The sequence below is a fragment of the Abrus precatorius genome, unplaced genomic scaffold (assembly GCF_003935025.1).
Source record: "Abrus precatorius isolate BTA unplaced genomic scaffold, Abrus_2018 Scaffold7, whole genome shotgun sequence".
NCBI classification, from domain to species: domain Eukaryota; kingdom Viridiplantae; phylum Streptophyta; class Magnoliopsida; order Fabales; family Fabaceae; genus Abrus; species Abrus precatorius.
In genome coordinates, this window is record NW_020874417.1 from 35,924,539 (window position 1) to 35,952,373 (window position 27,835).

Consider the following 27,835-nt stretch of genomic DNA (forward strand, 5'->3'; position numbering starts at 1 on the left):
TTGTGTTATAAAATCAATGTGATTAGGTGAACACCTTTTATATTTGTGCATGGATTCAATTTGCATCGGGTCTGTGGCAAGTCTGATGTTATTAAGCAACCACTTTATACATTTTCCTTACATCGGTTGTGTTGGGTTTATGTCGCTAATTTTTACATCGGTTATCTGATAAAACCCATGTAGAAATTACGTTTTAATTTTTTAAATATATTTTGTAAAGAATTATTGCTTCGGTCATCCAATTCAACTGATGTAGAAGTGACTTTTCCCAACTACGTTTCATGTTCTTTCAGCCATGTCTCATTGGAATCCAGATTGATAGGCCAGTGCATGTAATTCAGAGGAAATAATGAAGGAAGTCACAGAGGAAAAATCTCATCTTAGTTAATTTTATCCAACAAATTTCAAAGTTTAGATGAAAAAAAAAATGGGAATGAAGGAGGTTGAGAAAAAACAAGAGAGATGAAAATTGAGGAGTTGTAAAGGAAATTATGAAGGAAGTCACAGAGGAGAAATCTCATCTTAATTAATTTTATCCAACTAATTTCAAAGTTTAAATGAAAAAAAAATCTGAAAATGAAGAAGGTTGAGAAGAAATAAGAGAGATAAAAATGGAGTTGTCGTAGAGATGAAGAGGAAAGAAATAAAGGAGAAGTAGTTATTTACATCAGTTATCTGAAAAAATCCATGTAAAACTTACGTTTTAATTTTTTAAATATACTTTGTAAAGAATTATTGCTTCGGTCATCCAATTCAACTGATGTAGAAGTGACTTTTCCTAACCACGTTTCATGTTCTTTCAGCCATGTCTCATTGGAATCCAGATTGATAGGCCAGTACATGTAATTCAGAGAAAATTATGAAGGAAGTCACAGAGGAGAAATCTCATTTTAGTTAATTTTATTTAACAAATTTCAAAGTTTAGATGGAAAAAAATCTGGGAATAAAGGAGGTTGAGAAGAAACAAGAGAGATAAAAATGGAGGAGTTGCAGAGGAAATTATGAAGGAAGTCACAAAGGAGAAATCTCATCTTAGTTAATTTTATCCAACAAATTTCAAAGTTTAAATGAAAAAAAAAACCTGGAAATGAAAAAGGTTGAGAAGAAATAAGAGAGATGAAAATGTAGTTGTTGTATAGATGAAGAGGAAAGAAATAAAGGAGAAGTAGTTATTTACATCGGTTATTTGAGAAAACTCATGTAAAACTTACGTTTTAATTTTTTAAATATACTTTGTAAATAATTATTGTTTCGGTCATCCAATTTAACTGATGTAGAAGTGACTTTTTCCAACCACATGTTCTTTCAGCCATGTCTCATTGGAATCTAGATTGATAGGCCAGTGTATGTAATTCAGAGGAAATAACGAAGGAAGTCATAGAGGAGAAATCTAATCTTAGTTAATTTTATCCAACAAATTTCAAAGTTTAGATGAAAAAAAATTATGAGAATGAATGAGGTTGAAAAGAAAGAAAAAGAGATGAAAATGGAGGAGTTGTCGTAGAGATAAAAAGGAAAAAGATAAAGGAGAAGTAACAATTTACTTTTTTACCCTTCATTAACATTTTATTACCAAATGTAGTCATTTGTTTCTTTTGATTCTTAACATTTTCATCCATTAATCTTAGTCATTCATTTTATATCTACAAATATCAACGGTTTAAAGTTAATTTTTTTTTATTTATTGAAAAATATTATATTTACTTTTTACAAAAGAAGGGAGGATATTAGAACCTGCTGTACAAAATTATTATATAAATATAACTTTCCACAAGTTTTTTTGTTTTGATGACACTAACGTTGTCTAAAACTACCAACAACATAATTTAACCATTGGTTGATGCAAAAAGTAAACCTCCCTTCTGTTATTCTTAAGCATTAAAAACGCTAACTTCCTATTATAGACAATGGTGTATATATTTTTGGATAAGAGGCAATGAAATTTAAGGCGTGCAAAGAAAGAAAAAGTTGCTCTCTGTGTTGACAAAATAATTTTCATGATGGAATAAAGTGAATTATTAGGTTGAGGAATAGGATCTCTGTAATTTATAAAGCGAAAGGGGCAAAATGGTAAAGTAGGACTAGTTTTTTCAATTCTGAGAGAGTGGTCGTTTGCTTGAAATTGCAAGGTAAGGAACCCGCAGAGAGTGAGGAGAGAAAAAGCAAAAGCTTCTCATTCTGTCTTAGGGTCCCAACACAACACGCACCGATCCACAATCACCAACAAAACTTCTACTTAGGAACTGCTAAATCAGAAACCATAAAATTAACAAACTCGATTTTTCGTAATATTTAAGGAAATAGAACAAAAAACACGAATTGATATTAAAAATGGTGTCGGCGAACAAGGAAATGGTTGTGTACTGTTTCGACACCCTCGTTGCTCACTACACCAGCGAGGAAGCTCCTCCTCCTGCCTTCGATGAGGGTCAACAGTAATCTCTCTCTCTCTCTCCTCGCTTTTGTTTTATTGTTTAATGAATAACATGTTGCTTGCATGCTCCTTTAGATGGGAAGAATTGAAGGATCTTTTTTATGAAATGGGTTTTTGTTTAAATATTGTGATGTTGATGAAAGTTGTTTGATTTTATTTATTTTATGTGTAAAAGTCACTGTTTTCTCTGTTTGTCCCTTATGTTATTTGTTGCAAAAATAAATGATCCTGCAACGGGTCACCGTGGCTGACCTATCAAGTGCTGACATTTATTTGGTGGAAGTAGAAATGGGTTCATTGTGTGGAGAAAGAGGTGTTGATTTTTTGGATGGTGATTATTATGTTATGGTTTGTTGCTACCCCCTATTTCTGATGTAACAGTTAACTGTGATGACCATTATGCTTTGCGAAGGAAAATTTAAATAGAAGACATTTTGTTGCACTGTCTTTTAAGCTTTGAGTGTGGATGATATTGGGGAAGCACTTTGAAGTAGATGTAGGATTGAATCTTAGCATTTGCTTGGACATCGAGTTGTTTAAGTTTGAATAGTATATTTCTTTCCCTTCTGAAGCTGGAATTAATACATTAAAAAGGACTTCTATTCTCAATCATCATTTACTGCTTTTATATGTTTTGTATGCAGATTGTTCCCCGTCAGAGGACACTACAGGATTGAGCTTCTCTTTAATAAATGCTTTGTACTTGGCATATATATTTTCTTGTAAACATACCTTTTTGTTGTTTAAATGGGCATTTGTGGTTATGGGATTGTGCTCTGGTAGTTAAATGTTTTTTAAAAATTATATATATGTATATATATATATATATTTATTTATTTATTTTTCAGTTTTAACTTTTAAGGATTGTATCTGCCCCTCTAATGAAGTCATAATTTATATTTAAGGACTATGCTATGATATCCTGGTTTGAAGCAATTAATTATGCCTTGTTTCAGCCCATTGTTTGTCACATGGAAGAAAGTGGTAAATGGTGGGGAGCCTCGTCTTCGTGGATGCATCGGTTCTCTAGAAGCACGGGGCTTGATCAATGGTTTCAGAGATTATGCACTGAACAGGTTTTGTTGATGTAGTATTAGCAAACGAAGATTCTTGAGATTTAGGGAGGCACCATCTTGCTGTGAAATTAATGAACAAGTTTCAACCTGTGAATTCACAGATTGACTATGAACTGGAGATGTTTCTGTCCATGATAGTATACCTTGTTTAGCTGATGTCTCATGGAAACTTGAGCATAAGGGTTCATTTTAATGATGTCATAGCATGCTCCTTAGTTTTCCTTTCTCTGATTCTACCTACTTAAGAGACTGAAAAAATTCCAGACAAGTTTTATTTATCTGTCAGCATTCTATACTTTACATTTGAGTGACCTCAAATCTGTTTATTTCTTATGTTTCCTTGTTTTGCCTCCAAAAAAATATGTTGCAGTGCTCTCAGGGACCGTAGATTTCCACCCATACAGGCTAAAGAGCTTCCTTTCTTGGAGTGTACAGTCTCTATTCTTACTGATTATGAAACTGCTAATGATTACCTTGATTGGGAGGTAAGTGTTGATTCGCTTGTTTGGTTTCTGTCATGTAACCAGTAGAGAATGATTGTAGAAATGTTATTTAACCTATATAGCAGTATACTGCATTGTAGTCCAATTTATGCAAGGACTTGATTATTTTAATCTTTTACTATTTAAGTGAACAAAATGGATGTGATGGTGGCCAAGCATTTAATATGGTAGCGAATACAAAAACAATCCTATTTGATTTATGTTCTAGGTTCCCCCTCTCCCACTTATTCGATTTCAACATGGCTTGTTTTACTCTTTTGAATTAGTTTTTTTTTTTCAATTTTTTTTTTCAATCCATTAATTTGAATATTTAATTATAATGATGTATTTTGTGAAAAAAAACTAGAGTAGCAGTTCAGTGCTATTAGACTTGGAGGAAATAGTTCTCACTTGAAAAGCATTTAGTTTGTGGTACTAAGTTTCTAAAAGGATTTGTTTGCCGCAGAGTTGAAATGAGTTCTGATGATCTGTACCATCAAATCAATTGTTTTCTTTTTTTTAATTGAACTCACATGTCAGAAAACACTTGAATTGAAGTATCACGTGATTCATTCATACTAATGTTTGTAAATAAAGTTTATGCAAAGTCAGCATGACTCAGATCAGATGTCATTTAGTGTTTTTTTAAGCTTACAAACGCACCCTTCTAAACATAGATTAATAGCTGGATGTGAAAGGTAATTATGCTCTAATATCTATCAGATGAGAGCTCCAGCTTTTAGAGTCATCTTTCTGAGCCAATTTTGGATGATTTGGATTTGTTGATTTTAAGACAGATGTTACTTAGACCTGTAAGATGGAGGTGGTTGATAGAGAGGACTCTTGGTTTTGATGGTTCAGTTTTGACTTTGTTTTAGATCCTTTGCACTTTATGCTGTCTTTTGCACATTCAGATTCTACTAGTTACTTTCTTGCAGGTAGGAATGCATGGTATAATTATTGAATTTACTGATCCTGACTATAACACCAGGCGAAGTGCCACATACCTTCCTGAAGTGGCTGCCAATGAAGGTAACTTAAGCATTGCTTCACATTTGGGAAGTGAAGCTAATCTCCATATTACAATGCCACTAATACGAAGTTGTCATAAGTATTTTGTTTCCAATAGGCAAAGAAAATTCATTAGATAAAAGGAGGTAAAGTACAACTATAAGAAGGATAAGATATCCTTCAAAACTGAAAAATAAAAATACATCAGAGAACTAAAAAACAATTATAACTTAAGAGCAGCCACCCAGTTTATTTGCATATTTGATGTGGCAGCCCCTTCAAAACTGCAATTAGTATTTAGCAAAACATGAAGAAGAGGTCATAGATACAATCCTATCTCATAGCAAGTTGAGAAGCAAAGTGGAGGAATTCTTAGGCGCCTCTAGGTTACTTACACTACACACAACTGTTTAGATTACTTCTGAAAATTATTCTACTGATTCATATTGTCCTACATTGCTGCTTATCTCTCTCTTCAAGTCCTGGAAGCCATGCAAAGTATATAAAACTTTTTTTCCCAGTGAGACAGCTTTGAATATGCAAGCGATTTGCCCTGACCCAACACTTCAAGGTTATACATAATCATGAAAAATGCAAATTTCTGCAAATAGTTTTCTTCCCTAAGTTTGCCAAACCATTATACATAATCATCCAAAACTTTCCAAATTAGAATTGCTATCATTTATTTAATTATACAATATGCCTATCTATTAGGACAATGATATATTGTTCTTGTGTTAGTTTTCTTACAGCTGTGAAGTTAGTTATTTTTGCTTTTTGACACGTGTTAGTTTGTTTGCCACCTAGCATCTAACACATTAGAGTTTATCAGATTGTATAAATACAGATTGTATTCTTTCAATAATATAATAAGATTCCCTTTTGATGGGTTTATCAATTCTATTACTATCTGTACTGGTATAAAATTTTAAAAATTCAAGAAAAAGATTGTAAAATACAAGAAGAAGTCAGAAGTGTGGGCAGAGATTTACAATACAGTTACTGTTTCAAATTTTGTCTTTGCTTCCTACAAGGCTAAACTATGAATCGTGAATTCGTGAGTAATTTGGGTCGTTTTTAGTTTTTGTATTTTAGAATATAACTTTGCTTGTAGAGTTGCTTTGTACATGGGTTATGAGGCTTTAATTAGAATTGAAACTGTTACAGAGATATCCTTATTTATTCTCTTAAACCACTTGGAAAACCAACATGCATTCTTTGCTTATTATATCTATGTTTGGTCGGGTTTCAGGTTGGACTAAGATAGAAGCCATTGACTCTTTGATACGCAAGGCAGGTTATAATGGTCCAATCACAGAGTCACTGAGGAAGAGCATACAGCTGACCAAATACCAAAGCACCTTATTTACTATGCACTATGGTGAATATGTTTCCTATGTGAAGCAGACAAGAGGTGAAGCTCCATCTATCGTTGCCACTAAGTTGGGCACCTAGCTATTCTTCCACACACCCTTTTCTAAAGCTGCATAGCTTCTTTGATGAAAGAAATATTACTATTTCCAAATGAAAACAATTTGTTTGGTGCAGTTTTATTCCTTAACCGAACTACTTCTGTGACTGGTGCAACTCTCCACATTCTTCAAATTCATTTGATTTTGAAGAAATTAATAACACTGGACTCAGATTCTGTGAACTGATGTCAAGTGGCTTCAGAAAGCAGCATTGTTGTTAAACTCCTAATGTCAATCCTTGTCAATTGTGTGTTTGTTAGAACTGTTTTGTTTCTTATTGGAAACTGGAATTTCAACCTCTGTCCGTGTTGTGAATTACGAATTCATGATTATTAGAACTTTATATGATGATAATTCTTAAAAGGTGCATGAGATTATGTTTTAATATTCTCCATAAACAAAAGAAGGTAGTTAATATAAACCATCCCGTTTGATTAGTATTATTGATTTGTAACACTTTTCACAAACAGTAAACCATTTTTATCAAATAACATCACTGGTAGAATAAATATTTCGAAATTCAATGCAATTTAATAGTGCAATAAGTTCAACTGTGGCGGAGTTTATTGTAGAAAAAATATATCAATTATTGATGAATATATGAACCTAAAAAGTTGTTAAGGTGTTCTTGTTTCATAGGATAAATATTTTCACCAGTTATTACTTATTAATGGAATCTATTCATAACTACAGTTATGATAAAGTTATATACTATATTAAAAAAATCTGATACGTGGGCACAAAGTCACATGCCGGACTCCTGACCATTTAGTTTTATGTAATAAATAAATAAATAAAAACATTAATTAATATGGGTGGTTTTTACAATCGTACTTTTTTATTTCCAAATCAATAATAAAAAAAAAGAACACAGTTTAAACATTTTGTAAACCTACATGAGATCTTATGAATTTTATAAGATTCTATTGATGGATAAAGTTGAATTCGAGGGGGCAAAAAGAAAGTTTAAAAATAATAAACGATTTAAACTTCAAAAAATATATAAAAACTTTTAAAGATTATTAAAATATCTTGTTACATGAAAAAATATATATATAATTAGTGGAAGAAGGGAGGACTTACATTTCCTGATATTTTGTGAGGTAAAGGATAAAGTGGAGCTTAGTCTTTCGTTTCATGTTTGTACATATCTACCATGGGGGCTGGGGGCTGGAGGCTGGGGCTTTGAAATAAGAACTCTCTAATTTAGTGGCTGAAGAAAAGAATCCTCACAATATACGTATGATTAACTAGAGCTACGGTTCATACTATTCTCCAAATATGATAGAAGCATACTAAAAGAGGCAAAGTCTTTTTTTGTAAAGCTAGATCAAGACAATTTGAATTAACAAAGCTTGAAAAGGATTAAAATAAAATCAAATTTGTTAACATTAAATTCTTTAAAAAAATTTCTTGGTGTCATTTTTCAATAGAAAACAGGAACATACAACAAAGTGCACAGGGTACGAGGTGGTTGGAAATTTCAGTTTTTATTTTTAAAAACTAAAATATATTTGACTGAAATAAAATTGAATTAATTATTTATTTAAATATATTATTTTGATCATCATCATTGTTATTTTTACTGGAACAGGTATAAAAGATGCAGTTGATATGATTCACAAACTAGTGATGAACAGACATCACAGGTGAGTTCCAACTTCCAACTTGAAAGCCCCCAACCAAACACATCCTAACCAAGCTGAAGAATCGGAGATAAATAGGTACTTTCAATACACTTTCACTCTCTGCATTTGTGGGCGCTCACCACATTGCACCATTCTTCGCTGCAATTCAAACAAATTGCTCTTTGTTTTCCCCATTTCTAAAGATTATTACGTTTATATTTATCTCACCAATTTATGTGGATTTTCGTACCCAATTAACCTCTTTTTTTCGTTGTTGATGAAGGTTTTTTCCTTTGTTATTTTTTACCTCCTTTGTCAAATCTGAAGCAAGGGATGAATGATGTTGTTTCTATTGGGTTTCAGGTTTTCTCTTCTATGCTAAACAAAATTATTCCTTAATTTATAGTTTTATCTCCCTTTTATCTGATTCTTTCTTACCCTTTTTTCTATCAGCTTGTTATTTTGGTTTTCTTTAACAATCTCATTGAGAAAATGCAGGCAATTTTCTCTTATATTTTGTACTTGAATCTTCACGCCATATGCAAAAATTGCGTATCCATGATTAAATAGAAATTCTTCCACACGGTTGCGGAAATCCCTTTTCTTTTTAATTATTATTAGATATATTCCTTCCAATATTTTTGTAAGATTTTAATCTTACTCTGTATTTTTTTTTAATTTTAATTTCTAAATTTTTAAAAATTCCGCGTTCCTATTGATGAAATAGTCTCGTAAGAAGTTAACATGTGAAGACTTTTTAATTAATAAATATTGAATTTTAAAAAATCTGGTGACTAAAATAAAAAATGAAAATCTTACATATATAAATATATATAAAGCATGTTTGAACGCATTATTATTTTTCCTTTAGTTCTTCTGTAGAATCTCTGAAGATTCCTCTTTCATTTAGCTCCTTTCTTGGGAACAACGTCCTTCATGTTATTTATATTATTTTTTACGATATTTCTTATTTTGTTCTTAGTATGTCAATATGACACGTAGCTTGTCCTGCAGGAGCAGGAATATCTCTTTTAAACGTAAATATTCTCTTGGCAATTGTCTTCTTCTTCCCTCCCTTATTGATATAATTTTATTTTTTTTTGGCCCCAATCAGTAGCTGAGGGAGAAAAATGGCAAAACATATTAATAAATACATATATTGTCAAAGTTTTACCACAAGGTTGCATTGTTTACTTTGTCCCTTTTTCTTGTTTTTTTTTTACCTTGGCGCCTTCTTAGGACTGGTATTTTAGTCTTCCTCGGATAATAAGATCAGTGAGAAATGGATGCAATACGAATCACCATAGCTACTCTACTTGAAGTTTAGTTGCATCTTATGGGGCATCATTGGCTTCTCCACTGAATGTAACTGCTATAATGGTATAATATATTTTGAGTAGGTCATTTTAATCTTTTACTTAATCTTCATTACTTGGCCTTGAAAATTGAAATTAATTAAACAATAGAAGGGCTAAAATGTTTTATTTTTATACTGTAATGAATTATTTCCATGCTAGAAATCTATTGCCAATTCATTGTCTCCCTCTTAATAGTTTGTCTGGTAGAATTCATTTTGATTGAAGAATAAGATAAGAGGGAATATGAGTATGTGATGTGTGTTGATTGGATGATCATGAGAATACAACAGAGCACGTTGGCTTTAATGGTAGATTTGCAAATTGACCTGTCATGATTACACTGGGCCCTCACCACTCTCTGACTTTTTGTCATTGTGTTTAGTTTTGCATGTTGGCTTCACAGACATGTAGTTTTTTCTTCATATAAGCCTCGCACGTATACTAAACCAGTGGACCTCAAAATCATACCCTTACAAGTATTGAGTGAAATTAATGACCTGTGCATGTGGGTCTGTGACACAACTAACCCTTTCCAAATTGCAATCTGGTGCTGTGGTGGTTAACCTTGATGCACTGTCCTTGTTTGTTTCCCTATTTGTATTGATGGCATCTCTGTCCTTTTGAACTTCCAAGTTCCAAGACTAGAAAACAACTGGATCAAATGTTATTAGATGCATTCTTGCAAAATGAAGGGGAAAAATGATGGTACAAGCCACAAAATATCGTAAATAAAATTGTGCCTTCACCCCAGGATATTTTTAACTTTCATGTCTTTGGAAACTAGTCATGTGAGGTTCATCGTTCGTTGAGGAAAACTCTCGAATTGAATTATGCATTTACGTATTCTGTCTTTTCTTCTTCTTTTTAACCATCTATAGATTTCCTGAAGGATTATGGTAGGCCTACAATATCTGCAATTAGAAAACTTCTCTCTCTATTGATAAACAATTGGCTGTAATGCCACACTAGAGGAGGATCACATACATTTGGTGCTTGTTACTTTTTGTTTTATGGTCATGGTTTTACTCACTTTCATATTTCACCTCTGCCATTCATTTTGTTGATATTATTATCTATAGTTTTTTTCACTTGTTTAAAATTGAGGACTTGTAGTTCTATGTTGGATATTAGGCATTCAGCAACAGAACTGAACTGCTTTATACTTTGATACAGGGTGTGTCTAAGGAAACAATGGGAGGTGGAGGGCGTGTCACTGCTTCTAAATCCAAGCTTGAACTTGAGAACAAGCCTCTCTCACGGGTTCCACACACAAAGCCTCCATTCAGTGTTGGCCAACTCAAGAAAGCCATTCCACCGCATTGCTTTGAGCGCTCCCTCCTCTATTCATTCTCCTTTGTTGTTTGTGACCTTTCAGTGGCCTTCATTCTCTACATTACCACTACCTACTTTCACCTCCTTCCTTACCCCTTTTCCCTCATTGTTTGGCCCGTATATTGGTTTCTCCAAGGTTGCATTCTCACTGGGGTGTGGGTGATTGCTCATGAGTGTGGTCATCATGCCTTCAGTAAGTACCAATGGGTTGATGATCTGGTGGGTTTGATCCTTCACTCTGCACTTCTAGTCCCATATTTCTCATGGAAAATTAGCCATCGCCGCCACCACTCCAACACAGGTTCCCTTGAGCGTGATGAGGTGTTTGTTCCAAAACCCAAATCCGAAATGGCATGGTATAGCAAGTACTTAAACAACCCACCAGGGAGGGCTATTACCCTTCTCATCACACTCACAATAGGATGGCCTTTGTACTTGCTCTTCAATGTTTCTGGTAGACCCTATGATCGTTTTGCAAGCCACTATCACCCTTATGCTCCCATATATTCTGATCGCGAAAGGCTTCAAATTTATGTTTCTGACGCTGCTGTGTTTGCTACAACCTACTTGCTCTACCACGTTGCAACTGTGAAAGGGCTGGCTTGGCTGCTATGCGTTTATGGGGTTCCACTGCTAATTGTGAATGGCTTTCTTGTGACCATCACATATTTGCAACATACTCACAGTACCTTACCTCACTATGACTCATCCGAATGGGACTGGCTGAGGGGTGCTTTGGCTACTGTGGACAGAGATTATGGGATTCTCAACAAAGTGTTTCACCACATAACCGATACACATGTGGCTCATCATCTCTTCTCTACAATGCCACATTACCATGCAATGGAGGCAACCAAAGCTTTGAAACCCATATTGGGTGAATTCTACCAATTTGATGACACCCCATTTTACAAGGCATTGTGGAGAGAAGCTAGAGAGTGCCTCTATGTGGAGCCAGATGAAGGAACATCTCAGAAGGGCGTTTATTGGTACAGGAACAAGTTTTGATGAAGAAAACATGGACCATACATAGTGGGAGTCAAAAGTTTTGTCTTGTATTAATTGAAAAGTTATCAATAAGTGGATTTGCCGTGTAATGACTAATATATTGTGAAACAGCTTCTCGTGATCGTACTTATTATAATGAAAAAATAATTGTAGTATTAACTACATCTACATGTGAAAAGTGTTTTACTTATGGTCTCACCTTCCACAAACCACAATGACAAATGCTTATATCAATATTACTGATTTCTATCTTTGCGTGTTTGATTGTTGGGTGAGACCAACTTTAGTCATTTTGATTTTGAATAAAATATCGTAATTTAAAAATGAAAATAGAAAAAACAATTAAATTCAATGTATGAATGAATGAAGTGTATATATTTTTTCAGGTATATGAAATGTACCTTCTACAAAAAAAAAAATTTCTTATTTTTAGGTGAGAAAAAAAGTGAGTTACGTGATTATTAATGTTTTTAGATGTATTTTATTTGGTAGAGGAAAGCTCTTGTGTTTAGATTTATTTTATTTAATATTTCTTTTAAAATGTAAACTATCATTTCAGTCTTTAATATTGTATGAATAAAGTATTTTAGTTTTATTTTATGACTAAATTACCCATATTTTTTAATCAATTTAAATTAAATAAAATTATAATGAGTGATAACACTCTTTCTTTAGCTGAATATTTAATGATTTAAATTTATTAATTAAACTAAGATATCTTATATTAATTGACTTATGTGCTTAATAATTATTAATTTTCAATTTTATAAAAAAAATAATCATTATATTTTTTTAAATTTTTATTATTTTATAATAAAAATAAGTAATTTTATAAAATCATAAATTAAAAAAAATAAAATTTTATAAATTAAAATATTCAACTCAAATAATCTAAAAACTAATTCAAAATTCATCCAACTGAACGTGGGTGCATTTTAGCTTATTAGTGATTCATTCTTATCTTGTTATATAAGCGAAGGAAAAAAGAGGAAAAAGAAAAATTAAGTGTTGCAGTAACACCTTGACCACGTTGCTTGAAGAAACTGATAAAAGCGCTGTCATTCTTCTGTCTTCTTGGATCATAACATCATCAAGGAGGAAGCAACTCTCGATCTTGTAACTCCACTCAGGTTCCCTTTCATTCCTTTTCTCTTTCTTTTCATTTCTCAATTTTCTCCAATAATCAAAGCAAATTTCACCCAAATTGCTAATTCTCCCGATTAGATCACAGAGTCGGGTCACTTTTCGTAAAGTTCTCTTCTTTTCCCCTTTCCCTCTGTGCCCCGTGAAATTAAGGATCGGAAAACCAACTGGGTTTTTTAGTTTGACTTTAGATTTGACAAATCCAAAGAGCGCATGCACCCCCCCCCCCCCTCTTTCTCTTTTTACATTGAAAAATTATGAATATACCCTGTTGTGAATTAAGATTTTTCATGAGATCATCATTGATTGAATTGCGATAATCGTATTAGGTTTAGTTTCTGACCTCAATTAGGTTTAGGGTCTAGTAGTACTTGCTATAATGATGTATGGGTTTTTCTGATTAATTTTTGTTATTTACAGCTTGGGTTGGTGTACCTTGTGGTGGTGGAGTTTTTTGCAAGTTGGAGATGAGTCAGAGGGGTTTAATATATAGCTTTGTTGCCAAAGGAACTGTTGTTTTAGCGGAGCACACTCAATATACGGGAAATTTCAGTACCATTGCTGTTCAGTGCCTACAGAAGCTGCCTTCAAACAGCAGCAAATACACATATTCATGTGATGGTCACACGTTTAACTTCCTCTTAGACAATGGATTTGGTATTGATTCTTCTTTGTTGTTTATATGTATTACCTGTTCAGCTGATTTGGTTGTTACGTTTGTCAATGTCTGAATGTTTGTCTCTGCTTGCAGTTTTCCTTGTTGTTGCAGATGAATCCGTTGGAAGGAGTGTTCCTTTTATATTTCTTGAACGGGTGAAAGAGGACTTTAAGAAGCGTTATGGTGCTAGCATTAAGAATGACAGTGCCCATCCACTTGATGATGATGATGACGAGGATGATGATTTATTTGAAGACAGATTTAAAATTGCATATCATCTTGATAGAGAATTTGGGTTTGCTTTTGCTCGATCCTTTTTAAGTTTTGTTTGCTTCTTTTTTGTTTTGTTTTTTGTGTTTTGAATTTTTTATCTGGTTACACAGACCAACGCTCAAGGAACATATGCAGTATTGCATGAACCATCCAGAAGAAATAAGTAAACTATCAAAATTGAAGACTCAAATAACTGAGGTCAAGGGGATAATGATGGACAATATTGAAAAGGTATATGATGCTAAGCCTAACACACGCTCTTTTGGTTGCTAATTGCTATCATATGTTTTTAGCTCTGGTTCCTTGTACAAATACTAACTAATTTGTCTCTGGATGTGCTGTCCTATGGTTTGTGCGATTTTGCTTGGAAGTGATTTTAATTTGTGCAGGGGGAAGGAGGGAGGAAGGACTTGTAAATAAGGGATGATAATTTTAGAATTGGAATGCTGTTTCAAACTTCCTGAAGGGACTCGTTAAAATACTTAATGCCTAACAAGTAGACATGAAACAAATATGGGGATACATTAAATTTTTTATAATTTAAGATATGATAGGGCGTAGATACATTAACATCTATTTAAAACAGAAACAATACATAACTGCAGAATATTTGTAAAGAGATGCTGATCATTTCTCATCAATACGTGACTATTTTAGTGGATTAGAGTAATTTTTATATGAGCAAAAGCCTGGCACGTCATCTTTGGACACAACCAATCAAAATATTACTACACACAGAAAAAAAAAAAAAAAAAAAAAACACAACATAGAAAATTTTGAAAAAGGGCCAAGGAATGGGCATCTTCTCTCCCTTTCCCTTCCTCTGCTTTTCAAATTTTTGCTTCCCCTTTCTGAACACTGGAATCATATTAGGATGGACAAGTTTATCAAAATGCTTTTGTTGGAACCAGTGCATTCAAGATCTTTTGTTGTAAAGAAATAAAAACAAAAAACTATCTACATCGGGGTTTGTGAGAAATCAAATTGAAATTAAATGGCTGTTGTTTTCATATTTGATCAAAATCTCTTGTTTCTCATTTTTCTTTGTGGACCACCAATGGAGTTCATATATTGCTCAAGAAGGGAAGGGGGAATTTGAAAAACTGAAGGGAAGGGCAGAGGACGTGCCTTCCCAGTTGTTTTGCCCAGGACCACCAAAATTGGCTAGTAAAAATGACATGGTTCGTACAAGAGATGATTGCATTCTTCTCAGCTTTTAGTTTTGAGGCATACTCAAACATCCTCTCCTATCACAGGACCATCCTGTTGGGGAGAGAATGTTTTATTATATAGGGACCTGCCATGGTGGGTGACATTTTCGTTATTTAACCAGAAGAGAGATTATGGATCTAATATTGGATGAAACATCCCATTTATGCCTTGTTGATTTCATAAGATTTCTTGGGTTTGATTTCATGGCGTTGTAATTCAATAATCTCCCTTTTGATACTGCAAAAAATGTATGCATATTAAAGCATAAATTCAGTGATTGTGACAATTGGACCAATAGAAAGGATGCCAACTCCCTAAGTAAATAGTATTCGTGAATTATTAAGAGAGATTCTGCAGCTCTAGAATTTGACCCACATAGAATTGAGGGAGAATATTTTAATCCCATGTAAACTGTCAGGGAAGTAGTAAATCAAAACTAGAACAAAGACCCACTTAAACATTTCAACCTTTTTTCAAAAAGGCCTCATTGTTGCTCAATACTAGGCACTTCTAAACAACATTTGCACTTGCTGTTTTGAAGGTTTTGGATCGTGGAGAGAAGATTGAACTGCTGGTGGACAAAACAGAAAACTTGCAGTTTCAAGTATGTATTTTTTTTTTTCCAAAATCAAGCATTTGTATCTCTCCTTTCCAACTTAATAAATTCTCTGTTCATCCCAATAAAAAGTATTATCCAAATCAAATAGTCTGAACTCTGAAGTAATGTACTGATGTTATTGTACTTTCCATTAAATTTAGGCTGACAGCTTCCAGAGGCAGGGCAGGCAGCTGAGGAGGAAGATGTGGCTGCAAAATCTCCAAATGAAACTGATGGTGGGAGGAGGAATCCTTATTTTGATTATATTTCTGTGGGTTGTTGCTTGTGGGGGTTTCAAATGTTGATGGAGCTATAAAAAAACTCAGGTCTGTATTAGGCAAGAGATGCACAAAATGATATACTACGTGTACATGAAATTTGGGACGGCAATTTATGGTTACTGTCATAGACTGTAATTAAGCTTTGTGGTAAGCTGCTAGTTACTTTGAACCAAGTTCTTACTTTAATGCTATAATCAATGTCTTTAAATACTTTTTTTAGCATTTGTGGAATTTATGATGTGCTTGAGAGGCCCGAGTGTCTAACGTGTTGCCTACTAAACATTTTGAATTTTTTAAGGTTGTAAACTCGCGGTGAACGCTCTCGAGTTGTGGTAATGACTTAAAATGATGATGCCCGCTTTAAACCCTGTGGAATTTGCCTGCTGGAGATTGCACGTTAATCGATAGAAATGCAACAATGCATGCATGCATGCCTGCCTAATTTTTTATAACTATCTATTATGTATTGTTGTAATGCACTTATATTTATAGTATGTAAGTGTTACTAGGCTTTTTTATCAATGATTCATGACAAAATAAATGTACATGATTATGAGCAGTTTTCCTTGTAATTGCAAAACTGCCAAATGCTGAAAACATTTTGAAATTATCAGTTTTGTGAGACATCTATCTACAAAATTTCACTAAATTGAGTAAATTCCATTTACACATTTTTTGAAGACTACCGATATTTACATCCCACGTTCTCCAACCAATCTGAGTAGCATTGAATAAACTATTATAAACGATTAAACATTATTTTCAAGCTTTTTTTTCATTTTCTACAAAAATAAAATCTGAAAATGAGGCAAATAGACAGATATCTAGTTGCTTCAAAAGTCTAGTATTGTCAAAATTCAATTCAGCTAATTCTTGTAACCCGTTTAACTTTTTTATGTGAAAGTAATCACTTCAATAAACAAAGTCTGAGTATTTTGATGATCTGTTCGTTTTTCTCTGGTTTGTCTTCGAACTACTCTTGGTTGTTTAGTTTCGAATTGCACCTTATTGACGACGTTGGGATAGGTTTTTTCGGAGAACATAAATAAAAAGTTTGCTACAGCAAAAGTCCCTCACTGCAAACAGAACGATTTCAAATTAAAAGTTGCGTCCTAGACCAAACAAAATTTCGAAGTTATGTCTGCTTGTCCTAGTTGTTTTGCTTTCATGTATTATTAACATGTACTTTATTTCCCCGTCTTCGAAAAATATGACATTTTATAACACAGAAAATGCACCCTTCCACATAAAAGATATATTCCGCATAGTAAATAGACACTCTTAAGCATTAATTATGACAAATCGTACTTTGCGTCATGTCTTGCGAAGTAAAACTGTAGTATAAATCCATGAATCTGGCAAATACAACTTGATGAAGAAAATCCTATTCATAAAAGAACTGCCAACGTAACAAGCAAAACTGTTATAGGAGCTTAAATTCGAGAGGGAAAACAATCACACAACTTGATAGTTTTCCGTTATCAACTGTGTTCTCTGCGAATATTTGGGAGGATTACCACCCTTCAATGGTATGATGTTGGTAACCTGCAAAGAGAGGTTAAAAAAAGGTAAGTTTAAACTCCAATCAAATCAATATTCAGGCATGGATGGTAACTGAATTGTTAACGAAAAAGAAATTTTGTATTCAGACATGATATAGGACTTCCCAGATCATTTTAAACAGAGCACTATACATCCACAGCCACGGTTAAAGTCAAAAAAGTTAAAAACAAAATCCAAACAAACCTTCAAGTTACTAAAAGTATCAGTTCCCATAAATCGGACTGAAATGGGAAAGAATGCTGATGAATCTGCTATTGGAACAACAAACTCCATTGACCCACTGCCAAATATATTAATCAGACAACAAAAAAAATTAAAAGAAATAAAAAAGAGAGAGATAGTGACGCAGCATAAGTTAGCTCTAAGAATATCACTCCAAATTTAGCATACCTGCGGTTTGAATTATCAATCAGAAGTAAAGACCACTCCAAAATGGAATTCCTAGAGTCATACCTGCAAAGCCAGTTTTATAAAGGCAGAATAATACACAGTATTAAATGACTTAGAACCATACATAAAATATTAATATGATTAAAATATCAATTGATGATCTTAGAAAGAATTAGAGAGTTGTCAAATCCATGCAAATCTGGTCAGTAGATTCAGTATGCAAACCACTAACGTGTAACAGAGATCATTTCTAATACAAAACCACCAGCTCATTTACCACAAAGTTCAACCCCAAACACAACCATGGCTGTTCCCTAACATTTATTAAGAGGAAGAGAAAAATTCACACCTCCATTCCCCATCAATCTGCCTAACAGATGGTGCTTCTCGAAGAGCTGGAAGAGGTACTGAGATCACAACATTCCGCAGATCAAACATAGATGAAGCTTCATATTCAATGCTGACATAAGTTTCATTTCCAGAAGAGGAGGGCCAGCAGTTGACTGCAATTGACACATAAAGCAAATTAATACATCAAAACAAAGTAGTATATCAAATTCATGATAGTTATTAACCCACTTGTCAGCGGCACCATTGACTCATCAGTACTTTGCATCCTCCACTTTAAAAGACCAACACCCCCAGCATCACTGGCTTGACCAGTGGGGAAAGGTCTGTTGGGATCCTTTAGGCCTAGTATATATTCATTGGCAAATAATTCTTTATTCATGTTAGGGTGTGTCTTGAAAGAGATGGCTTGATTGTCACCAGTCTGGACCTGCAAAAACAAGCCACAATGTACAAGAATCAATACTTTTCGTTGTCCTCCTGAACTGATATTTGTATTCAAGACGAGTCCTTAAGCAAGAAAAAACCTAGGACACTAAAGAATGAAGTATGGTAGGAGAATCGTTAGTTACTGTACAAAACATTAGAAAACTGTGGCTTGAAACAAAACAAGTAAAATTGAACATAAAAATAAATTATTTGAAAAATGTTTCAAATACCTTTCCATTTTTTTTTCCCAATTGATAAAAGAAATTACCAATTCATGCTAACCAAAATGCTTATTTCATGAAAACCCTATATATACATCACATACTAAAAGGACCAGGATACTTCATGAACAAACAAGGAACCAGCACTTTTATACCCTACAAGAATTGTAACCAGCCACCATTATCTTCCACTTCAATTTCATCCTTTTTGCCTAACTGAATTGCCACTGCAATCTAGTCCTCTTTTTTTTTTTTTTCATTTTCCCTTTTTTATCATCACGCTTGGTTGGTTCTATCTAAAGTCTCAGCTATTTTAAACAAAAAAGACTAGAAGAATAATTAAGCCTTACCTTCCTTGATAAGGTCGGCTACATGAATCACACGATGCTATTGAGTTCGATCAAAACCAAATTTTAAGAAATCTGATTAATCAAAAGGTTTCTTTTAATAACCGTTTTAAAACAAAAGACTAAAACTAATATATTTTAACACAACTGTATGACTTGACGACTGTGCAAGAGAAGATCATTAGAGTGACTAAAGTACAACAAAAGCTGCTAACATCTAAGCCTAAAATACAACATCCAGCTTAAACTAATGATTGACTTATTTGAGCCTTGCACCTTAAACACAGGCTGCTTTTTAAACATTATCCTTTTTGAGAACTAATTGTTCACATACAAAATCACTGCCAACTACACTTATTATATGGAGGATGCAAACTGTGAGGGGTGTATGAGAACAAGACAAAGAGAACATTAGAAAACAAAAGAAATTTATCAGAGGAAAAATATGTTTCATAGATGAAAGGAATTGATTTTTGACATAATGCAATGGTGTCATGTAATCTATGTAACTGATCCCACTACTGGAGAATCTATGGTTGTCAATCTTGTTGAAAAAAGTTCTGTTTCATATAAACTTTTTCTTTCCCCTAATGGTGATAAGATTTAAGGAAAAAATTATCATTTTCATGTCAATAAATAATTAATTATTGAAAAAATTACTTAGGTTATGCAAACCAGAAGTCCAGTGGACACACATTAAGGTAGAGATAGGGAATATTGGATACCTGAACTTGAATATGCCCATCCTCTTGGTTAAGAATTTGGAGAGACAATGTGCCTTGAACATCAAAATTACTGACTCCGCCATCCCGTTTCAGTGTCACATTTAGTTTCTCCTCGACAGTTAAAGTGATGGGATCAGTAGGTGGTGGGGCAGCAGCCCGAGACTGGCCAAGTTTTGGCTGAACATCTTCAAGAATGACCTCACCTTCTGCTTTCAGTGATTCCAAAAACTGATTTGTCCTTTGAGATTTACCAAGCTTCATTCCAAGACCTTTAGGTGGAGCAGTGGCCGATGAAGTTGGACGACCTAAGCAAGAGAATAGGGGAGTACATAAATGAAAAGGCTACTCCTCATTTAGCAACATGTTAATTTGGGCATAGAATAAACCGCACACCCAGGATACAGCATGATTCAATGCCCTCTTTAAATTATTACAAGAAAAAGCATACAAGAAGAATTCATAAAAATCTATGAAAGTCAACCTTTAGACTTGGTGGAAAAGGAATCAACATCAGAAGTCAACCCAAAACCAGAGCCACTTCCAAAACCAGTTCCACTGCTAGATATGCTCAAATCACTAAAGCTATTGTCAATTCTTCCAGAGCCCATTGACTGTAATGGACCAAATCCTCCTTTATCACCTCTGTTCTTTTCAATCTGCAGAACACGAGAATTGATTAGAAGAAATGATGTACACTCCCAGACTTTAAATATAAACAAATTAATAAAACATAGTCCCTCCAATCACACCTTGCTTTTATCAATCTCACTAGCTTTTCGCTTCATAACATCCTTAGTTTCATTAATCTTGCTCTGCATTACCAGCTTGTGGAGCTTCTCTTCATGACTCTCCATCTCACAGTATTGCTTAACTTGTGCAACAGTCACATTTTCCTTGTGCCCAAGAGAGATGACTTCATCAAATGCAAAAATCAGCTCAAATGCATGTTTGCAAATACCCTCTTCATCAAGGGAGTAAGAATATTCAGGTACCTAAATGTATTAAGGAATGAACTGTTTATAAGATTGATATTTTGGAAAAAGTTTTATTAAATGGCTACAAAATGACCAATAAAGCTAAAATAAACTCCCACTACAAACCATTTGATCAATCCTAAACCCTCCTGAACCCTCATATAAAAATCAATATACTAAGTGCCGCCACATTTAAAGCAAGAGAAACCTGTAAATTGGATGATTGTACCATTAAAACTCTTTTAAGAAAAAAAAACAAAAGAACAGGCAAATGACTATGTGAGGCACGGAACAAATTCTAGATTCAGGCCAGTAAGTAATGCCAAGTTAAAGACAAAACAAAACCAAAATGCCCCTAACCAGACAAAAGAAGACCAAGTTACTGAAAACAAATTTACTTAATGACATAAACATCAAACTCAAAGCATCACAAAAAGGATACAAGTTTAGAGAGAAGTCTCAGAGTTTCCAAATCTTCCAGTATGTTGCTATTCTTGTTTGTTACGAGAAGCAGGTACAACGCTTCTATTGGCTGGTAAACATAGCGAACATTCTCAGTCTCAACATATGTGTGTTGTTTTCCAGTGCCTACCAACTTGGGAAATGCTGCTAGAAGACCCTCAATTCTTATACGAGTCATGTCTACAAACTGTCTAGAAACTAGCACTGCAAACAAAGCAAAAGGATTGTTTGAATCCATAATTATTTAGGCACCACCAAATTCAACATCAATTTGGGACTAAGCTTTTATTTGCAAACTAAAAATTAATCCTAAATTAAACTAAATCAAGTATGGTCAATTAATAAGATACAACATTGAGAATCATACACAGCTAATAGATTGAATTGTTGAAGTAGGAAAGGATTTCATAAATATGTTGCTGAGAGAGTGATGACATCCTCACAATATAGATTATACAGATAAAAGAAAACATACAGCAAAGGTACAGATCATGTATGATTTAGCCATACAAAATATATTATGAGTTATCTTAACATCAAGAACCATGTTTTGAACAAAATCAAATGATACAACTTCAACAGCAGACTCCCCATGTCATGTCATTGCATATATTCAGGAAAGCAATTACCTTTCCAGGAATTAATATCATATATTTTCCAAAACTACATAGCCTGCATTTCACATCACTGAAAAGGGAAATTTTAACTATTGTTTCAACTAAATAGCAAAGGCAGACAGGTCTTTTCATTTTTGTTTTTAATATAAGTGACACTCTTACAGCTCATGGATGTTCAAAATAAAATAATATAAAGAACAATAAGCACATGTCCGCAATCTAGTGATAATATTTTTTAAAAATTCACATTGAAAGGAAATATGTTTACTGTGCTTATTTTCCCTCCGGTGAATTTGTAATTTGTCATTTACTAAGGTACAATACAATGACTGAAAATGAGAGGCAAGCCACACACAGACTACCAGTGTAAATTATCCCAAAAACAAGGATGAATAGAGTCAGGCTTTGAGGGTCGCTGAGAACTCACCTTTGCCAGATTTGCTGACAATGGATGCAGCAAGGACAACCTGTTTGACAAATAAAACAGAAGAATAATAATAGAGCAGATGGGAAGTCAAGAACAAACAGAAAGATAATATATCATTCCTACTCCCAGGTGAATTCTTCTTTTTCCTAAGCCAAAAGTCATAGTCTTTCTCAGTTTACAAAAACGAGAGAGCCTGTAACTTCTGTCCAAACCCCATACCACTCACTGCAACGGGAGAGGGAGATTTTATACAAGGATTTCAATTTTAGAACAGATCAAGATATATTAGGAAGTTCCCAGGGGATGTAATTCTAGATCAAGGTTAAACATACATTCATATAACCAACTTGGAGCCTCGACGGGCCCAGACAATTCTAGGAACAGAATTATGCCATCAACATCAATATAGCATAAGAAGTGAAACAGGATAATTAAAATAAAAAAAATTAAAGGAAAAACAAAGAGTGCTAAGGAATGTTACCATCTTTTCAGCTTAATCTCTGAATCAGGAAAGTGTTTCTTTGTCGAATTGAATCTGCCAAACATAAAAAAAAAATTGCATGTTGTTTGGGGGCATCAGATTCAGATCCGAATGTGAATGGCGAAGTGAGAAGAGAGAAGACGAGAATGAAAGGTGGTAATTGAGAAATCAGAACAAATAATTTACCAAACGCGATCTGAGATTGGGAACGCAGATCTGAATCTGATCGGAGGAGTGAAAACACAGCTGCGAGAAACGAGTCACTGAAGACGAAGGATTGCAATGAAAAAGAAAGAGTTGCAATGGCTATGGGATGCTAAAACTCCAACGGAATATGTATTTAATAAAATTTTATTGAAATTTATTATAAATAAAAATGAAAATTTGATCATAAAAAGGTTTAAAACAAACAAAAAATTACTTTAATTATTTTGATTTAAATAATTTTATTGATTAGTTTGATATATTAGTTAATAAAAATATATAAATTAAAATATATTTAAAATAAAGTAAATTAGTGTATATACGTATAAAATTTGTATTTTGTATGTTATTAAATTATATTTTAATCTGTATTAACTTAATTACAAACTGCTGTGCATGTATCACGTCTTAGATTGACAAATATGACGAAATAAAAATGTTAAATAACATAGAAATAGTAACTTTTTTTTTTTTGAGAAATGCACAGTTTAAAATAAATTATTTTTATTTCAATTATTTAAAATCTTAAACTAGTGTAAGAATAGTAATTATTAATATAATTTTTATTAATTAATTAAAATTATAATTAACTAATTTGCCTTATTAAATTAGGAAATAGGTAAATATCAGTTTAAATTTTTCAAAAAATTTAAAGGGGACAAAATTATCAAAATTTGACAAATTTTTGTCAAATATTAATTATCTTATTTGTCTTTATTTAAATAATTTTACGAACTAGTTTAATATATTAATAAACATGGATTAAAAAATAAAACATATTTAAAATAAAAAATAAATAGTATACGCAACATATAATTCGGTTTCTCAAATTGAATGTCAACGAATATTTTGCTTAATTTTTAAACAAAATTTTGTAATTATTATAATTAAAGTTGTATATTGTTTTCTTTTAATATAAAAACTCCAATATATCAGTACCTTGAAATATATTTTTTTCCGGAAATAGGAGAATAAATTAGAACAATGTCAATGTTTTAATATTAATAAAACAGTTGAAAAAAAATTTAAAACTTCAATATCAAATCCAACTTTATTATGGTATGAATCATTACAATATACCGTCGATAATTTAAATGTTGAATTATTATTACACGCACGGGTGTGATATTTTTAAATAGTTGTATATTACATTTTTTATTTTATTACAACTATATAATATCATTAGTAAGAGACAGCAAATGCTCAAAATCGTAAACACATCATAACTGAGAGACAATGAAGAATTGTCTTTACTGTAGAGTGTGTTGTTCTGAATTAATACGTAGCATTAAGTCTAAGTTATTAAATACTTAAAGAACAAATTTTATTACTCAAACATAATTACTTTTTTGAAAGATGCTAGTTATTTAGAAAAATATATATCTCTCACTTAATTTTACATTAAATTAATAAATAGAAAATCCTCTCTTTAAATATACACAATTTATTTATTTACTATGAGTTATATTATTGTATATTTAATTTTTAAATTATTAATACGTAAATTTATCATCACAAATACTCCAATTTTTTGTCCATCAAAAAATCCAATGGATTCAAGTAATGTTCAACTCGTAACAGAGATGGGCATGGGCTTGCTACTGCTTTAACAAAGGCTTAACAATGCAATCTTTTTTTTAGTTTTGACACAGATTCTCCTTCCATTCCTTCAAATATATTTTATTCACAGTTCTATACAACTGGAAAATGAATAGTCTTTATTTTCATCACAATCATATTAAAAAAATAATACGTTTTTTTTTAGTTTGTTTTCAATTTATTTCATTATATTAATATACTGTCTGTCACATTTATTTTCCTTTTTATCTTTCATGAGATGTGTTTGTGCGAGTAATATTTTATTATTAGAAATTGAATAATCACCTTGCTATATGGTTTTGGGAGGGTATGAAATGGTCCACCACTGTGACATTATCATCCACAGCTAGGTAACTCGCAAAAGGGTCCTCACATGGCTAGTGGCACGTGTGCTGTTATATGATCTCATACTCAACGGCTAGTTTACATATTTTAAATAATAAGTAATCTATATGATGTCATGCAAAATGCTCTTTTACATGTGAAATTAAAAATATAAACATTTTTTAATATTTAAAATATTAAATTAATTATAATCATAAATTTTTAAAAGTGTAAAATATCCTTCCAAATTTATACACATTGTAGAAGACACCTAAATAGTAAAATGATAATATTGCAATTTCGAAGCATGCATAAGTAAATATAACTACATGCTAACGTGTATAAATAGTAAATTTAAATGTAAAATCATGAAACCTGAATAATAATATATATTTCACAAATTAGCTTTAGTTTTTTTAATTTCATCATAATCATCGTTTATTGAATTGTTATTCTACCTCCACACTGATACAAAATGAATTATTAAAATATATGAAACTAAAAAAGTTCAAATTGTTCAATGAAATAGATGAAAGTGTTTGAGAAGATAAGAAGAGTTCATTTATGATCCTTTTATTAGAAATAAGAAGAAAAGTTGGTTTATAAAAGCTTTTAAGCTTATTGACATTTTTTGCACATTTTCATATTGAATTTAACATCATATTTTAGAGATGAGAATGATTTTAAATTTAAATATTAAATATGTTTTGTGTTATTTTGATACGAAGGTCTATAGGAACAACAAGTGTGCATATTTTTTATAATTAAGTTGAAAATATTTTCATATTGTAGTTTAAAAAATGACGTCACGGACTCTGTATTGTTTATTCAAGCCGATAAAAATCTCATATTTAAGATTATATATATTTTTCTTTAAAAATTACTAATTCTACAGTAAAATTTTTAAAAATATTTACCATATATCTATATCCATAAATATATCACTTTCTACTGTAATAAATTATTCAATTAGTTGAATTCATAAAACATTAATTTTTTTTTCATTCAATTTAATTTAAATTATACTCAAGTTGTATATTTAAATACAATGAATAAATCTATCATTTAAACTTAAAACTTTATTTAAATGATAACAAAACTTTGTTTCTCAAACGCATTAATATAACTAATATAACTGAATACATTAAATTATAAATTAATGGCTTTAATTATCTATATTGGCCATTGCTCTAAACGTTTAATTATTTAGCAAATACTTTTATTGGCTTGTTTTTAATTATTAACGTATTTGAACTTTTGTGCATGTAAATACTCAATATTTATAAAAATAAAAAAAAACAAAAAAACAAAATTTAATTGGCTATCTATTTTGCTATAATTTAATCTAAGAAAAATATTTTTTCATTACAGCCAGATATTTTGTTATGTAAATTTTAAATCTGTATATTTGTATATAAAATGTTGTTCGTCATAAATTAAACATTATGAACAGGATGCAATTGTTATAATTTAAACTATAAAAAAATTAGTAATTACTTTATACATATACAATTATGTGAACACCAACTCTTAAAATTGAGTTTAAATATTTAAAAGTAATATAATTTTATTTTAAATTATTTATTATATCAAAAATAAAAAATAGCATTCAATAACTTCTCACTGCTAAACAAATATTTCATATATATATATATATATATATATATATATATATATATATACACTCAAAATCATATAATAAAAAGTAATAAATATAATAAACTTTGTTAAAAATTATAATCTTAATTGTTAACAATATAATAAATTTCATAATATTTTATTATATTTAATAAAAATTCATTGTATATAAATTTTTTTTATGTTAACTTATTTGCTTCTTTTATTACGGTAACTTAAATACATAAAGAAAAAAACCATTGTACACTATATAGTAAAAAATTATGTTGTTGGATCTTGACTTCGTTAAATAAATGTTGGCAGAACGGCCGAGAAATACCAAAAAAATAGGACAACGTGACGGCTATTACGAGGAAACAATTAACGATTAATTTTATTATTTCAAAGATTAAATAATTGATATTATATTAATATAATGCATATATTTTTAATGTTTTAAAACTATAAGATAATAACATATTACTTTAATTCTATACATTTTTTTTTCATTTATAACAGTAAAAATAATAAACGTAAGCAATAGAAAAAGAAGAAACGTGTCGCTAATAAGTTAAAAAGCTAATGAAAAATATTAAAACAAACAATATTTTTATAAAATCACGGGTTAATTGAAAATTTTGTAACATTAGAAATTTAAATGGGTGATACATATAATTTAAAGGATGAAAGTAAAAGTTTGCTTCATTTCTTATAACTTTTTTACTTTTTTCCTTGTAGCAAATCGTAATTCTTAACGTTTTAAAAATACTTGTTAATATTTTTGATTAATGAAAATTTAGGTATTGACCAATGGTTTGCAGCATTAATTAATTTGACTGAGTTTTCTTTGTTTTGTTTTTCTTCTCATTGACTGTTTTTAATCTTTTTATGACACATGTACTTCACCATACAGAGAGTAAAGCCAATAACCTTGCGGCAATGGTTAGCTATAACAACGAATTAATGATACACAATAGATCTCTATATATGTATAAAAAAATCCATAGTCATATCCTTAACATTAAAAAACTATTTCCAGATTCAACGTAGAAAAATAATTGCGGGGTGTGGATTGTGATTCCATCTGATATATATTTATGGTAAAAAATATTGTCATTTGTGAGTTGCATTATTTGATTGC

The 27,835-nt window shown here is 31.7% G+C and overlaps 4 protein-coding genes across 8 annotated transcripts; 3 read left to right on the forward strand and 1 right to left on the reverse strand.

Annotated features, from left to right (window-relative positions):
- Positions 1–2,071: 2,071 nt before the first annotated feature.
- On the forward strand, positions 2,072–6,833 carry LOC113872225 (uncharacterized protein At2g38710). 2 transcript variants are annotated; one of them, XM_027509606.1, is made up of 5 exons: positions 2,073–2,435; positions 3,391–3,510; positions 3,881–3,995; positions 4,931–5,024; positions 6,256–6,833. In XM_027509606.1, exons 1-5 carry the CDS (start codon positions 2,332–2,334, stop codon positions 6,456–6,458), a joined length of 636 nt encoding a protein of 211 aa, XP_027365407.1. In that variant the 5' UTR covers positions 2,073–2,331; the 3' UTR covers positions 6,459–6,833. The 2 variants fall into 2 exon arrangements, with proteins under 2 accessions (XP_027365408.1, XP_027365407.1); XM_027509607.1 differs by lacking the exon at positions 3,391–3,510 and having other exon boundaries at positions 2,072–2,435; positions 6,256–6,832.
- A 2,631-nt stretch (positions 6,834–9,464) lies between these two features.
- LOC113873750 (omega-6 fatty acid desaturase, endoplasmic reticulum isozyme 1) lies at positions 9,465–12,011 on the forward strand. Of its 2 annotated transcripts, none has more exons than XM_027512045.1 (2): positions 9,465–9,483; positions 10,635–12,011. In XM_027512045.1, exons 1-2 carry the CDS (start codon positions 9,481–9,483, stop codon positions 11,799–11,801), a joined length of 1,170 nt encoding a protein of 389 aa, XP_027367846.1. In that variant the 5' UTR covers positions 9,465–9,480; the 3' UTR covers positions 11,802–12,011. The 2 variants fall into 2 exon arrangements, with proteins under 2 accessions (XP_027367846.1, XP_027367847.1); XM_027512046.1 differs by lacking the exon at positions 9,465–9,483 and adding an exon at positions 9,942–10,185 and having other exon boundaries at positions 10,635–12,010.
- Positions 12,012–12,811: 800 nt separating this feature from the next.
- On the forward strand, positions 12,812–16,217 carry LOC113873751 (vesicle-associated membrane protein 727). 3 transcript variants are annotated; one of them, XM_027512047.1, is made up of 6 exons: positions 12,812–12,931; positions 13,365–13,601; positions 13,696–13,897; positions 13,986–14,106; positions 15,629–15,691; positions 15,847–16,217. In XM_027512047.1, exons 2-6 carry the CDS (start codon positions 13,412–13,414, stop codon positions 15,988–15,990), a joined length of 720 nt encoding a protein of 239 aa, XP_027367848.1. In that variant the 5' UTR covers positions 12,812–12,931; positions 13,365–13,411; the 3' UTR covers positions 15,991–16,217. The 3 variants fall into 3 exon arrangements, with proteins under 3 accessions (XP_027367848.1, XP_027367849.1, XP_027367850.1); XM_027512048.1 differs by having other exon boundaries at positions 12,926–13,048; positions 15,847–16,183; XM_027512049.1 differs by lacking the exon at positions 12,812–12,931 and having other exon boundaries at positions 13,412–13,601; positions 13,696–13,806; positions 13,858–13,897; positions 15,847–15,990.
- Positions 16,218–17,169: 952 nt separating this feature from the next.
- On the reverse strand, positions 17,170–23,286 carry LOC113871170 (coatomer subunit delta). The gene is made up of 12 exons (XM_027508039.1): positions 23,137–23,286; positions 22,951–23,004; positions 22,470–22,509; positions 21,406–21,629; positions 20,739–20,981; positions 20,471–20,645; positions 19,990–20,294; positions 18,499–18,697; positions 18,269–18,422; positions 17,920–17,982; positions 17,713–17,809; positions 17,170–17,511 (listed from the first exon to the last, which is right to left on the reverse strand). Exons 2-12 carry the CDS (start codon positions 22,951–22,953, stop codon positions 17,422–17,424), a joined length of 1,593 nt encoding a protein of 530 aa, XP_027363840.1. The 5' UTR covers positions 22,954–23,004; positions 23,137–23,286; the 3' UTR covers positions 17,170–17,421.
- Positions 23,287–27,835: the final 4,549 nt, after the last annotated feature.

What these genes read in the sequence shown, in the direction of transcription:
- LOC113872225 (XM_027509606.1), top strand. Translation starts at nt 2,332, where the DNA reads ATGGTGTCGGCGAACAAGGAAATGGTTGTGTACTGTTTCGACACCCTC. An exon ending in GCCTTCGATGAGGGTCAACA is followed by an intron (nt 2,436 to 3,390) that starts GTAATCTCTCTC and finishes GCCTTGTTTCAG; the next exon opens with CCCATTGTTTGTCACATGGA. An exon ending in ATGATTACCTTGATTGGGAG is followed by an intron (nt 3,996 to 4,930) that starts GTAAGTGTTGAT and finishes ACTTTCTTGCAG; the next exon opens with GTAGGAATGCATGGTATAAT.
- LOC113871170 (XM_027508039.1), bottom strand. An exon ending in TGAGACTTCTCTCTAAACTT is followed by an intron (nt 20,982 to 21,405) that starts GTATCCTTTTTG and finishes TAATACATTTAG; the next exon opens with GTACCTGAATATTCTTACTC. An exon ending in GTCAATGGTGCCGCTGACAA is followed by an intron (nt 18,423 to 18,498) that starts GTGGGTTAATAA and finishes TGTCAATTGCAG; the next exon opens with TCAACTGCTGGCCCTCCTCT.
- LOC113873751 (XM_027512047.1), top strand. Translation starts at nt 13,412, where the DNA reads ATGAGTCAGAGGGGTTTAATATATAGCTTTGTTGCCAAAGGAACTGTT. An exon ending in CATCTTGATAGAGAATTTGG is followed by an intron (nt 13,898 to 13,985) that starts GTTTGCTTTTGC and finishes CTGGTTACACAG; the next exon opens with ACCAACGCTCAAGGAACATA. An exon ending in CAGAAAACTTGCAGTTTCAA is followed by an intron (nt 15,692 to 15,846) that starts GTATGTATTTTT and finishes CATTAAATTTAG; the next exon opens with GCTGACAGCTTCCAGAGGCA.